This window comes from Embiotoca jacksoni, unplaced genomic scaffold, assembly GCF_022577435.1.
Source record: "Embiotoca jacksoni isolate LCO1_2020_lvr unplaced genomic scaffold, fEmbJac1.0.p SCAF_27, whole genome shotgun sequence".
Classification (NCBI taxonomy): Eukaryota; Metazoa; Chordata; class Actinopteri; family Embiotocidae; genus Embiotoca; species Embiotoca jacksoni.
The window spans coordinates 787,113-805,124 of record NW_027185378.1 but is presented as its reverse complement, the minus strand read 5'-3'; the positions used below and the strand labels follow the sequence as shown (position 1 = coordinate 805,124).

The following is an 18,012-nucleotide window of genomic DNA, read 5'->3' as shown; positions in this document are numbered from 1 at the left end:
AGGTGACGTCCAGGACAAAGACGCGTCCCGATGATTTACGGAACCCGCGGCCTCTCCGGTCGAGTCCCGATGACCGAGAGCGGAGCGGGCTGCGTCACTCGGGGCCTCCCGGGGTCGGAGGATCAGGCCTGAGGAGGTTGGAGGGGGGTTGGAATGGGGTCGCCGGGCAGGAAGACAATAAGCGGCCGAAGACAGGGGCGGTTTCACGGCTTGGATGCGTGTGCTGCTTTATCTCCGAGCTTCCCGGCTGCGTGTGCTGACGGTTATGAAAGTCTCAAACAATGGCTTATCAGCCAGAGTTTTACTGGCCGAGTGTCGTCCCCCTCCTCCGGTCTGCGCCCTCACCGTTTGAACCCCCCTCTCCCTCCCCCCATCCCCCGCCCCTCTTATCTCCTGCAGGATGGCTCGGTGGGGAACCTGGACGGACTGGCTCAGGAGTACTCGCAGTATTACGGCACCTCCCTCAGCGACGTGTACGACAGGATGGAGGAGCTGCGGAGACGCAGAGTAGTGCAGGACGCGGAGATGGTGAGTCTTCGTCTCGTCAGCAGTTATTTCCCCGCAGCTTTAAAGGAACAGTTTCCCATAAAGAGAGGTGTCTTTACCAGCTTTGTTGAGGTAGATGAGGAGATGATGAAGCCGTGTCCAAAAATGAACACTTTATATTAGAGTTTGTGCAGGCGAGCAGTTTCGGCCACACAAGAGTGGTTTTTATTTTTTATTTCCTGGCATGTCAAACCGTTTTTTAAACTTCACTGCATGTTGTATTAAATGTCTGAACTCCTCTCAGTTAGTCTTTAATCTGCAGCACCGGGTGTGAAACATTTACTGATGCTGCAAATGAATATCATTTTCAGAATGAATAAACTGGAACATGTTCCCTCAAAGTGAACTCCTGAAATTCAAACAAACCCCCACTGGCTGCTGTCGTTTCCACAGCGAGAGCCGCAGTCACTTGAGGTTATGACTGTTTTTACAACCCTGTAATTGACTCCTCCAACTTCCTGTGCGTTTCAGGGAAAAGTTGACTTGATGACCACGTCAGTGCAGCTCCGCTCTCAGATCCAGGTGAGCGCGTGAGCTTCCTCTTCCTCTTCTCTGCGTCAGCCGATAAGAGAAGTTATTCAGATTATTCAGAGTGAAAGAAACGTACCAAGGAGGAATGTGTGACAGAGACACAGCCTTCAGATTTCCCTTCACTGTTTTGAAATATGACCAAGAGGAGGCGTGGGGTTCGGTTACCGTTAAATTACAGTCCCTCCAGGAAATTGTGATCTTTGAATTGCAAAGCAAGCAGATTTGTAATTTGGCCAAGTTCCTGCAATTTTGACTCAAAAACTGTCGTCAACAGAAGCTCTGCTGAAAGTCTTACAGCATAAAGTCTCCTTTCAAAATAAAACTAACTTTATAACCAAAACTAAGTGTTTGTTTCCAACCACCGAGGCTCCGCCCCCTCTCCACTCACCATCAAAACAAACTGCTGCTAGCTAGCTGTGACGACAGGAAGTGACGGGGTTTGTGGGAAATGTGGTCTTATGATGGGAATGAGGAATATGTTAAATGAGTTTTCTCCACACTTCCAGCTGTAAGAGACTGAACTTTGTTTTAGTGTTGAATGGATGTGATTTAAAAAGCATGTAAAGCTCTTATTTTGACAGCAGATGAAGCCTTCGTGTTCTATATTAGTCACAGACTGTTCTAGAAAGATGTGTCACTTTTAGACACTTTTTATCACTTTGAGCCCCAAAACAAAGAAAAAACGCATTCCGAGTCAAATATTTCGGTGATGTGCAGCAGGATTATTATCACAGGTAGTCAGCACAGATAACTCTTTAGCAGGGAGGTGGTAATAAAAACAAAATCACATTTTGCTAATTCCTGCAATTTTGATGCAAGAAATTAATTTACAAATCTATAAATTACATCGCAATTTTTTTTTAGAAAATCTCCTTTTCTCCTAAAGGAATCTCTGGGACTCAGAAGCGCCACATCGACTCCAGAGACGGAGAGAAGGTAAATAACCCATTTAAAAAAACAAAATTATTCTATTTAAATGAATATTCAGACACAGTTTTGATGACTAGAGAGAAGCCGCTGCAGGAACAGACTTAAGGGATGAGTAAGATGATAAATAAGATGTGGTGTTGAGTTTTTACACTCTACGTAGTTATGATTGATTTAAGTCACATGACTTTTAGAACCTGGATCCGTTTCCGGTTTCCTGGTGTCACATCTCTGAACTTCCTTCCTTCCCTCCTTTGTGTCTGTTGGAGGATTTTTTTTTTGACTAATTATGTTTTGTCATCAGAAAGTGATTCAGGTCCGCCCCCTGACTAACTAATGAGGAAGCAGCATATTGATCTGATCAGGTTCCTTAAGGAGACCGTTGAATTCCTCTTGTTAAAGGCCTGTGTTGTTCAGGAGAACTTACACTGCCCCCTGGTGGAAGAAGAACATAATGTTACAGTAACAGTGGAGGGAGCTGATTGACTTTCCCTTTTTAAAAGCTCTTATATTTTCCTGAAGATTCCACAGTGAGACATCACTACTCTTAGTTTCTGGGATGTTCTTGTGTTCCTTTCTGGAATATGTGAAGTGTTATTAAACATCTACACGATAAATTTGATTGGGAGTTATCGTATTGATCAGAACATGATTAACAGTCTGAAACATCTACTGAATCTTTCTTAAGAAAATTAAACCAGACAAAGCATATGAATTTAACCCTGTATAGACACAAAAAAGTTTCCAAAAATGTTGGGACACTGCATAAAATGGAAATAAAAACAGAATGTGATGATTTGCAAATCCTGTAAATCCATATTTAATTAAAAATAGACCAAAGACAACATCAAATGTTGAAACTGAGAAATGTTATTGTTTTAAAAAAGAAAAAAAAGCTTATTTTGAATTTGATGGCAGCAACATGTCTCAAAAAAGCTGGGACAGGATCATGTTTACCACCATGTTGCATCACCTCTTCTTTAAACAACACTCTGTAAACGCCTGGGAACTGAGGAGACAAGTTAATGGAGTTTTGAAAGTGAAATGTTATCCCTTTGTTTTTTTATTGACATTTTACAGAGCGTCCAAACGGTTTTTTTTTTGTTTTGTTTTTTTGAATAAATCAAATCTTTAGACTGCTTAATGTATTATAGTTGCCAAATATTAAAGCAACGTGACCGACTATATATCTTTAAACAACACTGACAAATCGGGAACAATCAAAACGTGAACGCAAAATCAAATGTAATGTGTTCGATTCAGGGAGGTCTAATGTGTTTTTGAAACCGAGTCACCAGAACAAGTGTGAGCTGAGAGACACACACCACAAACAGCACAGAGAGACAACAGGAAGGGAGGGAGGGTGAAAGTGTTTGGGGAATGCAGAGGTCACGTTAGCGCCACCGCTGCTGTAAAAACCATCAGAACAGAAAAAGGCTTCATTGTTGCAGCGATGGCCGCAGAGCTCTGACGTCCGTCCGTCAGCCAGCAGCCGTTCGTCCGTCTTTCTTCACGAGTTGGACTCACCTCCGAGTGCGCCGCCGCTCGCTCTCTGTGATTCTTAATTCGAAACCTTTTTCTTTTTTTTTAATTATTATTATTATTATTATTATTATTATTATTAACGTGACGACGGACAGGACAGACAGGCTGCGTGAGGGAGATGGTGGGAGAGCAGGGACAATGAAGAAGATAACGTTGGACAGCAGGTAGCCTTCTGTCTGTTTGATTCTGCATTTCAACACTTCAAGAGGAAGTTAACGTGCGGTTTGATTTTCAGGTTTCCTGTGCACAAATCCAGCTCGGATGATGGATCAGGAGGTGAGATCGTGTGTTTAATGTGTTTTTATTCTTTATCGCGGCAAAGTAATGCGCCCCCCCCCCCCCCCCCGAGAAGATGAGGTTTTTAGTCAATAACAGTGACGATTACAGTGTGGAGGACTAAATGCTGCTGCTTGCAAATGTGTTTGATTTTGTGCTGCTGCTGTTGTAGATTGTGTGGTTGTGTGTGTGTGTGTGTGTGTGTTAAAAGTTTAAATGGTTGTTCTCTCCAGGTAAATGGGACGGGAAGAGAAAGAACAAGTCTTTTTGGCAGAGTTTCAGAAAGTCTCAGAGAGGAGCGGTGCGTCAGATTTCTAAAGGTGAGACGCAAACGCCATTTCTGCTCACAGGAATTATTTATCAGCATCTTTAACTTATAATTAAAGTAAAATGAAGCTTTCAGCGGTGTCACTTCTGTTTGCTTCGGCTGTTTGCAGGTGATGACGTCGGCTTCGTGGCCAGTGAGATCACCATGAGTGACGAAGAGCGTATCCAGCTGATGATGATGGTGAAGGAGAACATGATCTCCATAGAGGAAGCCCTGGCTCGGGTATGATGTCACGACTTTACGTGTCTGTGACTTGACCTTCTGTATGTTATTATTTTCAATCAGGAAAGTAAGCATTCGTTTGAAACGGGATGTACGAAGTTTGAGGCAAACCGGAAGGCTTCAAAAAATGAAATGTAAATATTATTGCGGTGGCTTGTCACCTGATGAAGATGACGTCATGTTTGTGTGCGTGACCTCGCTCGGACAGGTTCTGTAAAGCGTTCCGTTTTCCAGCCGTTTGAGAATGAATCCCACATCAGCTGGTCACCGAGCTTCACGAACTAACAGGCTCTTCCCTTTTATTCCCAGCTGAAGGAATTTGAGGTCCAGAGCAGACAGACGTGCAGGTCGGACCCGGCGGAGTGGAGCGACCCCTGCGGGCCCGACACAAACGAGTCGTTCAGCTGCACCGTAAGTCTCCGGGCTCGGAGGGCGTCTTGGCTTTAGTGCTGAATCACGGCAGGCTGCGATGAGGCGGTGCCAGGCCGCCAAGCTGTTGACAGCCCCTCTCTCTCACTCTCACTCTCTCTCTCTCTCTCTCTCTCTCTCTCTCTCTCGCTGTGTCCCTGTCCCACCGATGAACTGGGGCCCCTCTAAAGCCTTGCAGCTCTGGGCCCTCTCCCCCACCGCAGGGCACGAGGCGGACTTCTATTCATCGCTGTGAAAGCGCTAACCCCCCATTGTGCTGCGGTGAGCGGGTGGATTGAGCTGCGGCCCTGTTATGCAGGCCGCAGCTCTTTTGTGCCCGAGTGGGGTGATTAGGGGGCTCAGGTTCAGGCCACATTTTTCAGATTCGTCTGGATGGCCGGACTCTTTCTCTTCGCCTCCACTCTCTCTGGCGGCGGGACTCCCCTCGCGCTCCTTTGTTGATTATAGAGCGTTTCTTCTCATTGAATTATCAGCATTTTTATGAGTATTCTGGGATGTTTTGGTCAGCTGATGAACGCACGACGTGCGCGTGCGTGACTCGATTCTTTGAATGCACCACCGACAGTTTCCGACGATGCTGAAGTGTGATTTCCAGGCAGCGAGCGTCTCGGGTTCCCACGTATAGAAAGTGTGCTGCGACCCAGAGCAGACAGTTCACTGTGGTTTCCTACCACATATTTATTCTTAGCTAATGCAGGTTTCTACTGCAGGTGTCTGCAGCAGCCGCAGCACGAACACATCTGAAAAATAATAGGTAGAAGAAAGTTGAGTTCACATCATTTAGTACAAATAAAGTGTAAGTTTGTGTAAATAAAAACAATGTGATGATTTGCTAATCATGTAAACTTGTATTTAATTGAAAATAGACCAAAGACAACACCTCAAATGGTGAAACCGAGAAATGTTATTGTTTTATAAAAAAATATCTGCTCATTTTGAATTTGATGGCAGTAACGGTCACTAATGTTTTTTGTACTATGCGCTGACAATAAGCTGGATGGTCCCTCTCCTCTGTAGCCCAGAGGATGCGCCGTCCATGATTTCCACTTCGAATGAGTTTTAACCTGCATTTGTGGATGCAGTGAGGTACTGCGTTCACAGACTGGTTTTCAGCAGTGTTCCTGAGCCCGTGCCGTGATTTCCACCACAGAATCGAGTCCGTCAGTCTCTGTAAGATTCCACGTTGTCTACAAACCCAGTTCTCCCCTGTTCCTCCCAGCAGCCCTGCGACCTGTCCGACACCGAACAGGAGGAGACGGTGACGTTCAGGAGGCTCCACAAGCTCGTCAACTCGACTCGGAAAGTGAAGAAGAAGCTGATCAGAATCGATGAGTTCAAGAGGCCCGGAGCAGCCGACGGTACTTACTGAGAGTCTTTGTGCTGTTTGTTGCAAGATGAAACGAGTTAGACAGTTTTCATGCTGATACAAACTCCCGGCTTTGCGGTGTTCGCGGTGTCATTAAAAGGCTAAACGTGACGTCGAGTCTGGAGAAGATATCCTGCGTGAGGCCTGATTACTGTTTGCGTGTATGGATTGTAATAACAGCAGTTACCGTGTTTCTCCCTGATTATTTTCAGCCTGATTACAGAGTTTAATGTTCACCTTCCCAATGTGTTGGCCGGGCGAGACGTCGCCGCCGCAGCCGATACCTGTGTCGGTGTTTACATGTGAAACGGTCGGCGGTTAACTTCGCTCCTCCGTGCGTCCCCCCCCCCCCCCCTGCAGAGAGTGCAGAGAGTCTCTCCCCCGCCGACGCTGGCCTCTTCCTGTACTCCGGCCCGCCGAGGAAGCCTGCGGTCTGTCCCGTCGACTCACTGGCCGCAGCCCTGCAGGAGCAGCTTGTCTACGACCGCGACTCCGACAGCCTGACCACCTCGCCCTCGTCCAACAGCCTGGACACGTGCGGCAGCCACGGGGTCTCCCAGGCCTTCGGCAAGTCCGGCGGGAGTCCCGCGCACCCGGAGACGGGCGGCGGAGCGGCGGCCGAAGGCAGCGGCTCGTCCTTCTCCGAGACGGAGGGCTGCAACGAGGAGGAGCACAAGATGGCACGATCGGTGACCGACGGAGAGCTCCGCCACCGGGTCCTCAACCCGCTCAGTCACCATGGGGTGAGTGCAGACGACTGGAACCAGCAGGTCGGACATCATTAACACTTTAATACAGTACAGAACGAAGCCCGCGGACGGATGTGAGTCAGAGTTACAGCGTTCAGGCTTTTCTTCAGCTCCTTCTGACTCCTTCAGGGAGCAGCACCTACCGTCTTCTACTCGTTTGTCTCACCCACCTGTCCTGCTGCTCCTATGCGCCGTGCTGCGGCTCAGAAATAGTTTCATATCCTCCATTAAACTTCAGACTCACCTGGTTTCCTGTTGTTTTTGTTTCTTCGCAGCGAGCGTGCAGCTTCGGAGGGTTCGACCTGACCAGCCGCTCGGTGCTCGCCGGCGTCTCCGGCAGCAACAACACTGTACGTACCCGCTCTTCTGCCTGAACTCTCAAGATACATTTCATCTTCTTTACGTACGTGTGCTTCTCTGCGTCACTTAGAACAAAGACGGCGAGGGCAATGGTCTGATAGACGGCGTCAAATCTCCGCAGGCGTCCCGCATCTCCCTCGGAAAGAAAGTGAAGTCAGTGCGAGATACGATGAGGAAGCACATCTCCAAGAGATACCACTGTTCTCTCTCCGAGCAGGTCAGTTTCAGAGGCGTTTACAGGTGGAGAGTAACGTGATGAAAACTGTGAATCACCTGCTCTTCCCTCTGTGTTGTAGTCGAGCCCGGACCGAGTGTCCAGCTGCCCTCACCCTCCCCAGACGGACTCGGACTCTCTGGAGAAAGCCAAGCTGAAGCCGGGAGGGTCGGTGGAGAGCCTGAGGAGCTCCCTGAGCGGACAGAGCTCCATGAGTGAGTCTGAGTCTGAGCTATCTTCATCAGTGTTCCCCAGCGCTGTGGTCTGGACCTCACTCTTCCTCCTCCTGCAGGCGGGCAGACGGTCGGCACCACTGACTCCTCCAACAGCAACAGGGAGAGCGTGAAGTCGGAGGACGCCGAGGAGGACGAGCTGCCGTACCGCGGACCCTTCTGTGGACGAGCTCTGGTCCACACCGACTTCACCCCGAGTCCGTACGACACAGACTCTCTCAAACTGAAAGTACGCCTCCTAACACCACACACACACACACACACACACACACACACAGAGGAGCTGTGTGAGAGACTCATCGATACTCCAATCTCCTCCCGCAGAGCGGAGAGGTCATCGACATCATCAGCAAGCCTCCGATGGGAACCTGGATGGGGATGCTCAATGGCAAGGTTGGCACCTTCAAGTTCATCTATGTGGACGTCCTGAACGAGGAGGAGGTGAAGCCCAAGAAGACGCGCAGGAGGAGGAAGTCCCGACAGCCCAAACCGACGTCTGTGGAAGAGCTGCTGGATCGTATCAACCTCAAAGTAATGACGTCACGACGTGATGAAAACCTGTCGCGGAGAATAATCCTCCCAGCACCTCTGACTCTAATGTTCTGTTTGTGCCTCCTCCGTCCTCTCATCCGTCTTCTCCTCCGTCCTCTCCTCCGTCTTCTCTTCCGTCCTCTCCTCCATTCTCTCCTCCGTCCTCTCATCTGTCCTCTCCATCTTCTCCTCCGTCCTCTCCTCCATCCCCTCATCCGTTCTCTCCTCCATCCTCTCCTCCGTCTTCTCCTCCGTCCTCTCCTCCATCCTCTCCACAGGAGCATCTCCCCACCTTCCTGTTCAACGGCTACGAGGATCTGGACACCTTCAAGCTGCTGGAGGAGGAGGACCTAGACGAGCTGAACATCAGAGACTCTCAGCACCGAGCCGTGCTGATGACGGCCGTGGAGCTGCTGCAGGAGTACGATGGTGGGTCGAAGGCTCTCAGATGTACATCACATGATGTTTACACACACATCTGGGCAGGCGGAGACTTCTGTTACTGCAGATGCTCGTTCTTTCTGCTCGCCGAACCTTTATAATTATTTCCAGCATTACATCCTTAATTTGAACCTGCACATTGCATCCAAATTCCCACCCGTTCTTCTCATTTGAATTTCACAAGTATTCCTCATAGAGAGATGCAGCAGATCTCATATAAAACTTCACAACCTGAGCTTTCTTTCAATGTCAGCTCCTCGTCTGTGTGACGAAGCGTTGCAGAGAATATTGACTTTAAAGTTCCATCTGATTTAATCGTGGTTGCTCCAGTAATCCAGTTTTTAAATCACCGCTGACGTCTGTACCTTCAGGCACTAAGCACTTTTTTAATTTATTTTTTATTGCAGTGTCCCACAAACATGGTTCAGATGTTAACAGATTCCAGAAAATCTCCTCTACACAATTATAAAATGATATCTCTACTGACAATATTTAATGGTGAGATACTTGTAAAAACAAAACAATTTCATTTAACAAAAAAAACAAAATTCTGATATAAAGGCTAATATAACAAATCTGTAAGTATTATCTAATTGAACGATGAAGGATTTAAATGGCCTCAACTGTCCTGAAAAAAAACAAGCTATGTCATGAATGTTTAGCCCCAATAACCACCACCAAATGAGCACACACACAGTTTCCTCCCTGATCCCCCGGTGTGACCGTCTGCCCCCTGGTGGCGGCCTTGTGCCCTGCAGGAAGCAGCGACCCAGAGCGCAGCAGCCAGTCCGGCGGCTCCCAGGAGAAGCTGCTGCAGGAGAGGCGGGGCCTGCTGGGAGACTCCCCGCGGGACTCGGGCTGCTACGAGAGCAGCGAGAACCTGGAGAACGGTAACGACAGCCTGACCCACCTGTGAGCCCTATCCTGTCCTCCTCTTCCTCTTCATCCTCCTCCTCCTCAAAGACTCTGCGGTGGTGGTGGTGGGGGGGGGGGGGGGGGCTCCTCCACGCTCCAGCTTTCCAGGCCACCAGTTTTCACGCTCTTCTGGAAAAAGAAAAAAAACTCTGCTGTCGTCACATTTACTTTACTTTACTCATCCTTCTGTTTCCGCACCTCCGACTTTTATCTGTTCACAGCTTTCACAGGTCACATTATTTCTGCCTTTAACCACCAGATTTTTAAGTTCTCATTATGATACTAAAAGCAGAGGAGCGATGACACAAGACGAGAACTCATAAATAGATCCTCATCCTCCTCTGCTGCTGCTGCTGCGACTCATGAGGTGGATTTTCGGGTGACTGTTGAAGCGTGTGATGCGAGTGTTTGAACAGACTCTACTTTCAATTAAATAAAAGCAGCGAGTGCTTCTTTATTCCTGGCTGCATCGCGCTGCGTGTGCTTCCTGCCGTGGCTTCGGTCTGTGTTTCTGAATGTGGATGAGCGGCCGCAACCTGTTCACTCTCCGAACTACTCTGCGCGATATTTTTTTAGTCCGGTCAAGATATCATGTTGCACAAACGTTTAATCATGTGCCTGAAAAACTGCAGAGGAGTTCAGATCTTTACTTGTTCAGATGTTTGTATGCCTGTAAATGCACTAAAACTGCAGAGGGACTGCCTGAGGGTGGGGGTTAACCCGAAAGTGTGCTTGTGTCGGTTGAGGAATAAACGGCTCCGTGCTTCACCACAGTTGACTGCTCAATTCCTTCCTTTTCTTCATCATCTTCTTCATCACTTCCCGCTCTGACAGACGTGCATCACCTGCACACGCTCCACTTTTGTTTATTTCAGGAAGGGACAGACGGACTCCTGCAGCCGCCAGCAGGTCCTTGTCTGGGTTTGAGTCCCCTGCCCTCTCCCTCACCTCCTCCTCCGCCCACCCCGGTAAGAGTCCCAGCCCGCCCCGAGTCCCGCCATCGCCGAGGAGCATCCTGAGGTCATCTGAAGGTCACAGTCGTGGTGGGAGGAGCCTGAGCTGCGAGGAGCTGAGAGGAACCTCAGCAGCAGGCGTTCCACAGCGCTGCTCCTCCCTGACGGTCCTCCACCAGGACCAGGAAAGAAACCCCGCCCTCCCTGCAGACCGGACCTCCATCCAGACCGACTCAGAGCGTCCTCAAAACTCCTCCCTGACGGTCCTCCACCTGGACCAAGAGAGAAACCCCGCCCCTCCTACAGACCAGACCTCCATCCTCCTGCCTCAACCCCCGTCTGCGGACACGTCTCTGTCCTCTCTGCCTTCCACTGCTTCGTCCATCTGCAGCACGTTTTCTTTCAAACAGGCGGAAACATGTCAGAGCTCTCGACTCGAGCCGTTAACGGTCCCGGCAGGACAGTCCGGTCATCACACAGCTACACCTCCTCCACCGGAACCTCACCTGGAACTCCTGCTGACAGAAACCAGCTGCACACCCAACCCTGCAGCCCACATCTCCTCCGTGGAGAAAAGTCGCTTGGTTTCAGCCGCTTCTGTAGCACGACGGCTCAAATTTAAAAGAAACTTGAAGACGGATCAAAGGTCTGATGGAGAAACTTTCTGACGCGGTACCGACTTCTAAAGTCCAATAAGGCAGTTGGAGAATAAACGAGCTGTTTTCAGGAGGTTTAAGAAACTTTTTTTTTTTTTTCTTTTTCTCAGAACAGTTTTAGCGTCTTTGTGTGCCTTAAAAACATGAACTCACCTTCCTGCTGACAAACCGGATCCGGTCTGAGCAAGAATCGGGTCTCTGAGGACCAGATCAGAGTCCAGCTCACTTCATCACAACAAAGGTCTTCATCAAGTCATCGTTCATAGAGGATTCACTGTTTGTACAGACTTCATCACTGACACAATTAATATGAAGAACACTTAATGAATTTATTTCACATGACTAAATTCAGATTTATTTTGCTGTTGGTTAATTAAATGAATAAAGTTTATTTTACATTGTGATAATGCTAACAGGCTGTTTAGCTCTAAACTAAGTGTTTTTTTTTAATAAAGTTTCACAGCAGATTTCTGGACTCAAAGAAACTTTTATTAGAAATTTAAAAATCAGTATTTATCAGAACATTAAAGAAAATTTCAACACTATTAGCAGTAAATTTAATTATTAAGTATTTTAATGTGATAATCTCTATATAAACTATGCAAATGTAAACTCTACTGATTCTTCCTTCAGTGGGTCCGAATGAGTTCTGATTGGTTGATCTGTGTCTCCTCTTCACCGCCGGTGTCTTGTTAATTTGAGGAGGTGCAGCTGGTTTTGTCGTCTCCTCACAGTTTAGCTTGCAGCCGCGTTTCCTGCAGACACTCCCTGACCAGCCGCAGAGCGTCCACCGCGGTGCCCCAGGCCAGCGACACCCCCCAGCCCCCGTGGCCGTAGTTGTGGATGACGGGCACCTGGCGGCCCTGCACCTCCAGCAGCTCCCTCTCCACCCGCGGGTTCCTCCTGCCGGGCCGCAGACCAACCCGCTGGCCCAGGACCTTGGCTCTGCTGAGCGACGGCTCCAGGCGGCTGCAGCGCTGCAGGATGCTTTTCCCGTCTCCTTCGTCCAGCTGCAGCCGCCAGTCGCCCTCCTGCCTCGTCCCGCCCACCGTGACGCTGTGTATCCCGGGGTAGATGTAGGTCGTGCCGTCTCCATCCCTGACGAAGTGCTGCAGCCAGGGGGCCTCCACCTTCAGGACCTGGCCCCGGATCGGGTGCACCATGGTGTCCCCCACCAGGGTTCTGGAGCCCAGACCAGAGCAGTTAACGATGAGGTCGAAGCTGCCACTTAACTCCTGCAGACTGTCGACTTTCCTCTGCTGCACTCTGCCTCCGGCTTCTCTGAACCTTCACACGGTTGAAGTTGTTATCATTCAACTCGGAGTCATTTCAAACCTTTTAAAATAATTATAAAAACGACCTAACATACGGGACGCACCTCTTCTCCAGCCACGGCAGGTAGCTGGAGCACTCGCACTTCACGGTGGTGCACGCCAGGCCGAACTTGTGCTCCGGAAAGCGTTCCAGCTCCCGCTTGGTCATCTGTCGAAAGCCGATCACGAAGTCGGACCAGAAGGGCTTCTGATCAGAGGGAACCTCCCTGAACACCTGCCAGCTGGAGGGAGATCAGAGGAGCGGTTTTAACAGCATATCGGCTGAGGACTCGCCTCTGTCACAGATAACGGCCATTACCCGGAGCTCAGCATGACTCCTGCCTCCGGGGCGTGTGCGGATTGAGCAACGGCCAGCAGGTGATCAAAGCTGTCCTTGAACCAGCGCCTTTGCCTTTCCAGGGGGATATCTGACCGACACACAGGGAAACATGCATATAGCTCTGCTGGACATTTATATTGTAAAAACTGCATGATATGTTTCATACCTGGATATTCAGCAGCTAAAAGGATCCCTGCAGCCACGTCGCTGGTGATGTCGGGGCTGAACCTCTCGGCCAGCACGGTGACGGAGCAGACAGGAAGAGCCTCGGAGATGCAGACGGCGGTGGAGAATCCAACCACACCGGCTCCCACCACGGCGACCCGGACGCTCCTCATCCTGCAGCTCAGACTGGAGGGAGAGAGCCGAGTCAGGTCCTGATAACTGGAGACACAGTCCAAAGATCAAGAACCCAATATTACGTTACAGAAGTCACACAGACAGAAGGAAGTGTTTCTTTCAAACTAAACTTATTCCGCTAGGTCACAAACAAACAGCTCTAACTAGAGTACAGATCATGCAGCAGAAAGACCTGTTTATTATTATATATTACGTGACTAAATGCTTCTCGGTATACAGGTGCATTTCAACGTTCCAGCTGTCTGTCACTTTTTCTCCTTTATAAACTGGACTGCACGGTGACCTGCATATTTTACAAATGATTAATCTGCACCAAATGTAGCTGTAAAATAATTACAGAGTCAGACTAACATATTTTCCAACGCACTTGTGCCCAGCTGCCTTTTAAATCAAGCTATAAAAACTCATTAAAATACACCGTTTTTTGACAGTGCTGTAATAGAACGCAGTCTAAGTAAATTCCTTTCACTGCACTGACATGTATGTTAATTCTCGCGGCCGCGCAGGTCCGGAATAAAGTCACGTTACCAAACACAGCAGGGATTTAAATGACAAACTTCAGCCTAAAAATCGTTAAATTGTAACTCGGTAAACCAACATCCAAACCAACAGCCGAGGACGTTCAATGTTGTTTCACGGAGAACGTTTCAACCGATATACAAATCTCGCGATAGTACGCAGACCGTCCGCGCTGCAGGCGCTCGTGCCATCCGCAGCATGTGTAGCTCGGCGGTGCGCGTTACTCGTCACAACCTCACATGTCGCGTTAAGACCTTCACGTTCACACTGTCCGGCGATAGAAACGAAGGTAAGGTCCTATAAGCTCACTATTTTAAATTACTCCCGGTTAAGTGCGCTTCAGCCCGCATGGGTCCTGTACTAAACCGGGTTACTGTTTAAATTTAGGTAGTTGAACAGCTTGTTAGCTGTTTCTGACAGTTGTGGCCTGTTTCTAAGTAGCAGCGGACGCTTTGTTTGAGCCGGTTAGCTTGTTTGCTAACGTTAAAGTAGTTCACATCATCTTCAAACAGATCGAACGTCGATCAGGGAACTTTACTCCGATCGATTATCGAGCTTCTGTCGAAGATAAAGTCGGTCAAAATAAATATTACTGTGGTTTCATACACTTTGAATCAGGATTTATGTCTTTTATTAGTGTAAATACCAAACTATGCAGCTTTTATAAGTGACATAAGTCTTTTATTTTGCTCTGTTATGATGAAGGCGTCACTTTAGGCTGCAGTATTTTCATTATGTTTTAGTGTATTGATTATTTTTTTCCCCTTAATTCAGTCTTTTTTTCCCTCAGAAAACAGGGAAAATATTCAACAAAATAACTATAAATAACCTTAGGCTAGCAAACATTTTTTTTTTTTAAATACATTTTTACTTTACTGATACAAAACACCCAAAAACAAAATCCATTTATTTTTGATAAATTACTTATTATAGTTCACGAAAAGAAGCTTGAGGACTAAAATAATCAGAATTAAAACATAATTATTTGATTAGTCAATCAAAAGAAAATTCATTTGCAACTTTTTTGATATTTAATCAGTAATTTGAGTCATTAAAAGGACCAAACATTTTCCAATTCTGCTTTTCACATGTTAACATCTTACAGAGATTTTAAAGAAGTAATTGATTAATGGAGAGAATCCTAGGGCAGATTATCATTATTTTGTTCTCAGAAGATTTATTTTTATTGATCTCAGGAACAGATGCATTTTTATTGATCTCAGGAACAGATGTATTTTTCTTGATCTCAGGAGCAGGTGTGGATGTCTTCGAGGGGAAGATGATGTCTCAGAAAGCAGCGGCTCCATCCTCCCCCCTCATGTCCCTTCATTCAGACTCGCATCAACAGAGCATCCTGGGTAAATTCGACCAGTTCCGGAAGCGTGACCTGCTGTGTGACATCACTCTGGTCGTGGAGGACGAGCACTTCAAGGCGCACAAAGCCCTGCTGGCTGCCACCAGCGAGTACTTCTCCCTGATGTTCACGGCGAAGGATCAGAGCCGTCAGTCCGTCTGCCGGCTGGACGGCGTGGCGGCAAAGATGTTCGCGGCCGTGCTGGACTTCATCTACAGCGGCCAGGTGTCGGTGGAGGAGAGCGCCGCCGAGCAGCTGCTGGCCACGGCTCACTTCATGAAGGTCGGCCACCTCGTCCAGGCCCTCACCGAAGTCCCCCGCTCCGCGTCAGAGGTCAGAGGTCACGACGGGGAAGAGCACAGAGCCGATCCGGTGAAACACAGGCGAGGACGGCCGAAGAAGAGTGTTCCCGCTGTGGAGCCGGAGCGGAGGGACCCGCCCGCTGCAAGCTCGGAGGACGAGCGGCCCAAAGAAGATGGAGATTACATCCACAGAGAGCACCTGACCCGCAAGAGCCGACGCAAAGTCAGGCCACCGGTCAAATTCAAAGGCTACCGGGTGGAGGGTGAAGCAGCGGGAGGCGCAGAGCCGGGGAGGAGAGGCAGGAAGAGGAAGTACCCCGACACCGAGGCTCGCTGCGATGACTGCGGGAAGGTGTTCAAGAGCCACCTGTTCTTAAAGATTCACCAGCGCACTCACACAGGTAACCTGACACAGAGTTTACATTTAAAGGGAAGGTTTCATATGACTTAGAGATAGAAATTCAGGACATGTCTGAAGCTGCCCTGCCTCTCCTTCCCCCTCCCCACAGGAGAGAAACCTTTCCACTGCACCGTGTGCGGGAAGAGTTTCACCCAGAAACACACTCTGCTGGCTCACCAGCGGATGCACACCGGAGAGAAGCCGTTCATCTGCAGCGTCTGCTCCAAGGCGCTCACCACCAAACACTCCCTGCAGGAGCACATGAACCTGCACCAAGGTGGGACCCGATGATGATGTCATAAACTTTACTTTGAAAAGTTAATATTTCAGATGTTCTAAGACACTTATTTCCCGAGAGCTACAAAAATCAAAATGATGGAAGTCCGTTTGTTTCTGTTTGACTTGTTTCTGCAGAAAAAAAATCCTTTGACTGTGATAAATGTGGGAAATCCTTCACTCAGAAGAGGCAGCTTAAAAGCCACCACAGAGTTCACACAGGTAAGACGCGGGACACGCCCGAGGAGCCTCTCGGTTCAGTGACATCATCACCTGTGAGGACTGAATCATGTGTTCTTTGAAGGTAAATCACTGCCCGAATGTGCTCAGTGTCACCACAAGTTCATGGACGCAGCGCAGCTGAAGAAGCACATCAGGACGCACACAGGTAAAATAAAAAACATCCAGCTGTTTAACCTGATGACATCACAGTCAGCTGACGTGATGACATCACGTTGCTTGCGCAGGTGAGAAGCCTTTCACCTGTGACATCTGCGGGAAATGTTTCACAGCCAAGAGCACGCTGCAGACGCACATGAGGATTCACAGGTGAGGAGGACGAGACTTTATTATAACATTAATGTTGACAATGACGTCATCCGGGTCATGTGATCCTTTATCTCTCCACAGAGGTGAGAAGCCGTACGACTGCAACATCTGCAAGAAGTCGTTCTCGGACCCGAGTGCGCGCCGCCGCCACGTGGCCTCCCACTCGGGGAAGAAGCCCTTCACCTGCTCCTTCTGCAGCCTGTCCTTCACCCGCCTGGACAACCTGAAGACACACACCAAGTCCCACAACAAGGAGCGCGCCGTCTCCATGGAGACCCCGCCGGATACGGCTGCGCCGCAGCAGCAGAAGGAGGCGCGCGGCGTCCTGCAGCTGCAGCTGCCGCCCTCCTCGGAGCAGGAGATCCAGCTGGTGGTGACCGGAGGCGTGAACGACATCAACTTCTCCGCAGCTGAGGACCAGGTCAGCCTCATCGCCGCAGCAGAGGGGGGGGGGGACGCCGACGGCACACCCCCGACTCACCCTCCTCACCCAGCCGGCCGCACACGTGCAGAACGTGGCCCTGGTCGCCCAGGGCGGCGTGGTGGACCGGCCCCCTCAGATCCATGCCGTCAGCATGCTGGAGGGTCACGTGACGCACCCCCCCGAGCAGATGCATGTCATTACCCTGAGCAAAGAGGCCATGGAGCAGCTGCAGGCCCACCACGGCCCCCCGCAGCCGCTGCACGTCGCACAGCGCCCCCCGCAGCCACCGGGCCCCCTGGGGCCGCCGGGCCAGGCCATCCACATCAGCAGCCAGAGCAGCCAGCCCATCTCCATCAGCCAGACCAGTGAGCAGATCTCCAGCCACCACATCCAGGGACAGACCTTCCAGATCCAGGCGGGGACCGTGTCCTACCTGTACACCACCGGGCTGCCAGATACATGACCGCCTCCTACCTGTGCACCACCAGAGACACGATCGTCTCCTACCTGTGCACCACCAGAGACATGATGCACCAGCTGAACTATGATGATCATAATCAGAGTGAGTAGGTTAAAAAGAACAAGACTCACGAGAAAGGTAAACTATTTACATCATCTGTTGACCTTTGACCCCACCGTTTCACCTCACGCTGGTTGAGACTTCCGTCTTATTGTGAAAATCTCCTGAGACTTAAGTCACAACAAACAGGAAAAAGTTTGGAAACACATTCTGTGAAAAACAATGCAGCAGATTTATTTTACACAGAAATCAGAAAATATCATTTCAGCCAATGATGTGAATATTCCTGAAAACTACATCAAAAACAGGCAGTTTTCTACATGAGATGAACTCTTTGTTAACTAGTGTAGAAATCGAATGCAACTCAATTAGAGAAAAATGTATCGTGTCACAATTTCTTCTTCTTCGAATGAAAGCAGGAGTGTTTTTTATT

The 18,012-nt window shown here is 49.1% G+C and overlaps 3 protein-coding genes across 11 annotated transcripts in view; 2 read left to right on the top strand and 1 right to left on the bottom strand.

The window, feature by feature from the left end:
- sash1b (SAM and SH3 domain containing 1b) overlaps positions 1–10,386 on the top strand; it is a 33,188-nt gene extending 22,802 nt beyond the window's left edge. For 3 of the 4 annotated variants that reach the window (XM_069160590.1, XM_069160592.1, XM_069160593.1), the window contains 16 exons: positions 400–528; positions 1,018–1,068; positions 1,964–2,013; positions 3,785–3,825; positions 4,059–4,145; positions 4,263–4,375; positions 4,685–4,786; positions 6,024–6,162; positions 6,531–6,913; positions 7,195–7,269; positions 7,350–7,496; positions 7,576–7,708; positions 7,786–7,955; positions 8,051–8,257; positions 8,536–8,686; positions 9,457–10,386. In XM_069160590.1, the coding sequence (XP_069016691.1) occupies positions 400–528; positions 1,018–1,068; positions 1,964–2,013; positions 3,785–3,825; positions 4,059–4,145; positions 4,263–4,375; positions 4,685–4,786; positions 6,024–6,162; positions 6,531–6,913; positions 7,195–7,269; positions 7,350–7,496; positions 7,576–7,708; positions 7,786–7,955; positions 8,051–8,257; positions 8,536–8,686; positions 9,457–9,614 (2,136 nt within the window). In that variant the 3' untranslated portion in view covers positions 9,615–10,386. The remainder of the gene's footprint in view (positions 1–399; positions 529–1,017; positions 1,069–1,963; positions 2,014–3,784; positions 3,826–4,058; positions 4,146–4,262; positions 4,376–4,684; positions 4,787–6,023; positions 6,163–6,530; positions 6,914–7,194; positions 7,270–7,349; positions 7,497–7,575; positions 7,709–7,785; positions 7,956–8,050; positions 8,258–8,535; positions 8,687–9,456) is intronic. The other variant, XM_069160591.1, reaches the window with a different exon arrangement.
- Positions 10,387–11,689: 1,303 nt separating this feature from the next.
- On the bottom strand, positions 11,690–13,870 carry ddo (D-aspartate oxidase). Of its 6 annotated transcripts, none has more exons than XM_069160598.1 (5): positions 13,834–13,870; positions 13,042–13,259; positions 12,855–12,963; positions 12,601–12,777; positions 11,690–12,509 (listed from the first exon to the last, which is right to left on the bottom strand). In XM_069160598.1, exons 2-5 carry the CDS (start codon positions 13,211–13,213, stop codon positions 11,951–11,953), a joined length of 1,017 nt encoding a protein of 338 aa, XP_069016699.1. In that variant the 5' UTR covers positions 13,214–13,259; positions 13,834–13,870; the 3' UTR covers positions 11,690–11,950. The 6 variants fall into 6 exon arrangements, with proteins under 6 accessions (XP_069016699.1, XP_069016700.1, XP_069016698.1 ...); XM_069160599.1 differs by having other exon boundaries at positions 13,042–13,226; positions 13,834–13,868; XM_069160597.1 differs by having other exon boundaries at positions 13,764–13,866.
- LOC138204986 (zinc finger and BTB domain-containing protein 24-like) lies at positions 13,844–17,830 on the top strand. Its single transcript, XM_069160594.1, is given in 8 exon segments — positions 13,844–14,043; positions 15,005–15,811; positions 15,920–16,087; positions 16,225–16,308; positions 16,391–16,474; positions 16,554–16,635; positions 16,717–17,098; positions 17,100–17,830. Coding segments are annotated over 8 exon segments (2,121 nt in total). The 5' UTR covers positions 13,844–13,952; the 3' UTR covers positions 17,523–17,830.
- The last annotated feature ends 182 nt before the right edge of the window (positions 17,831–18,012 follow it).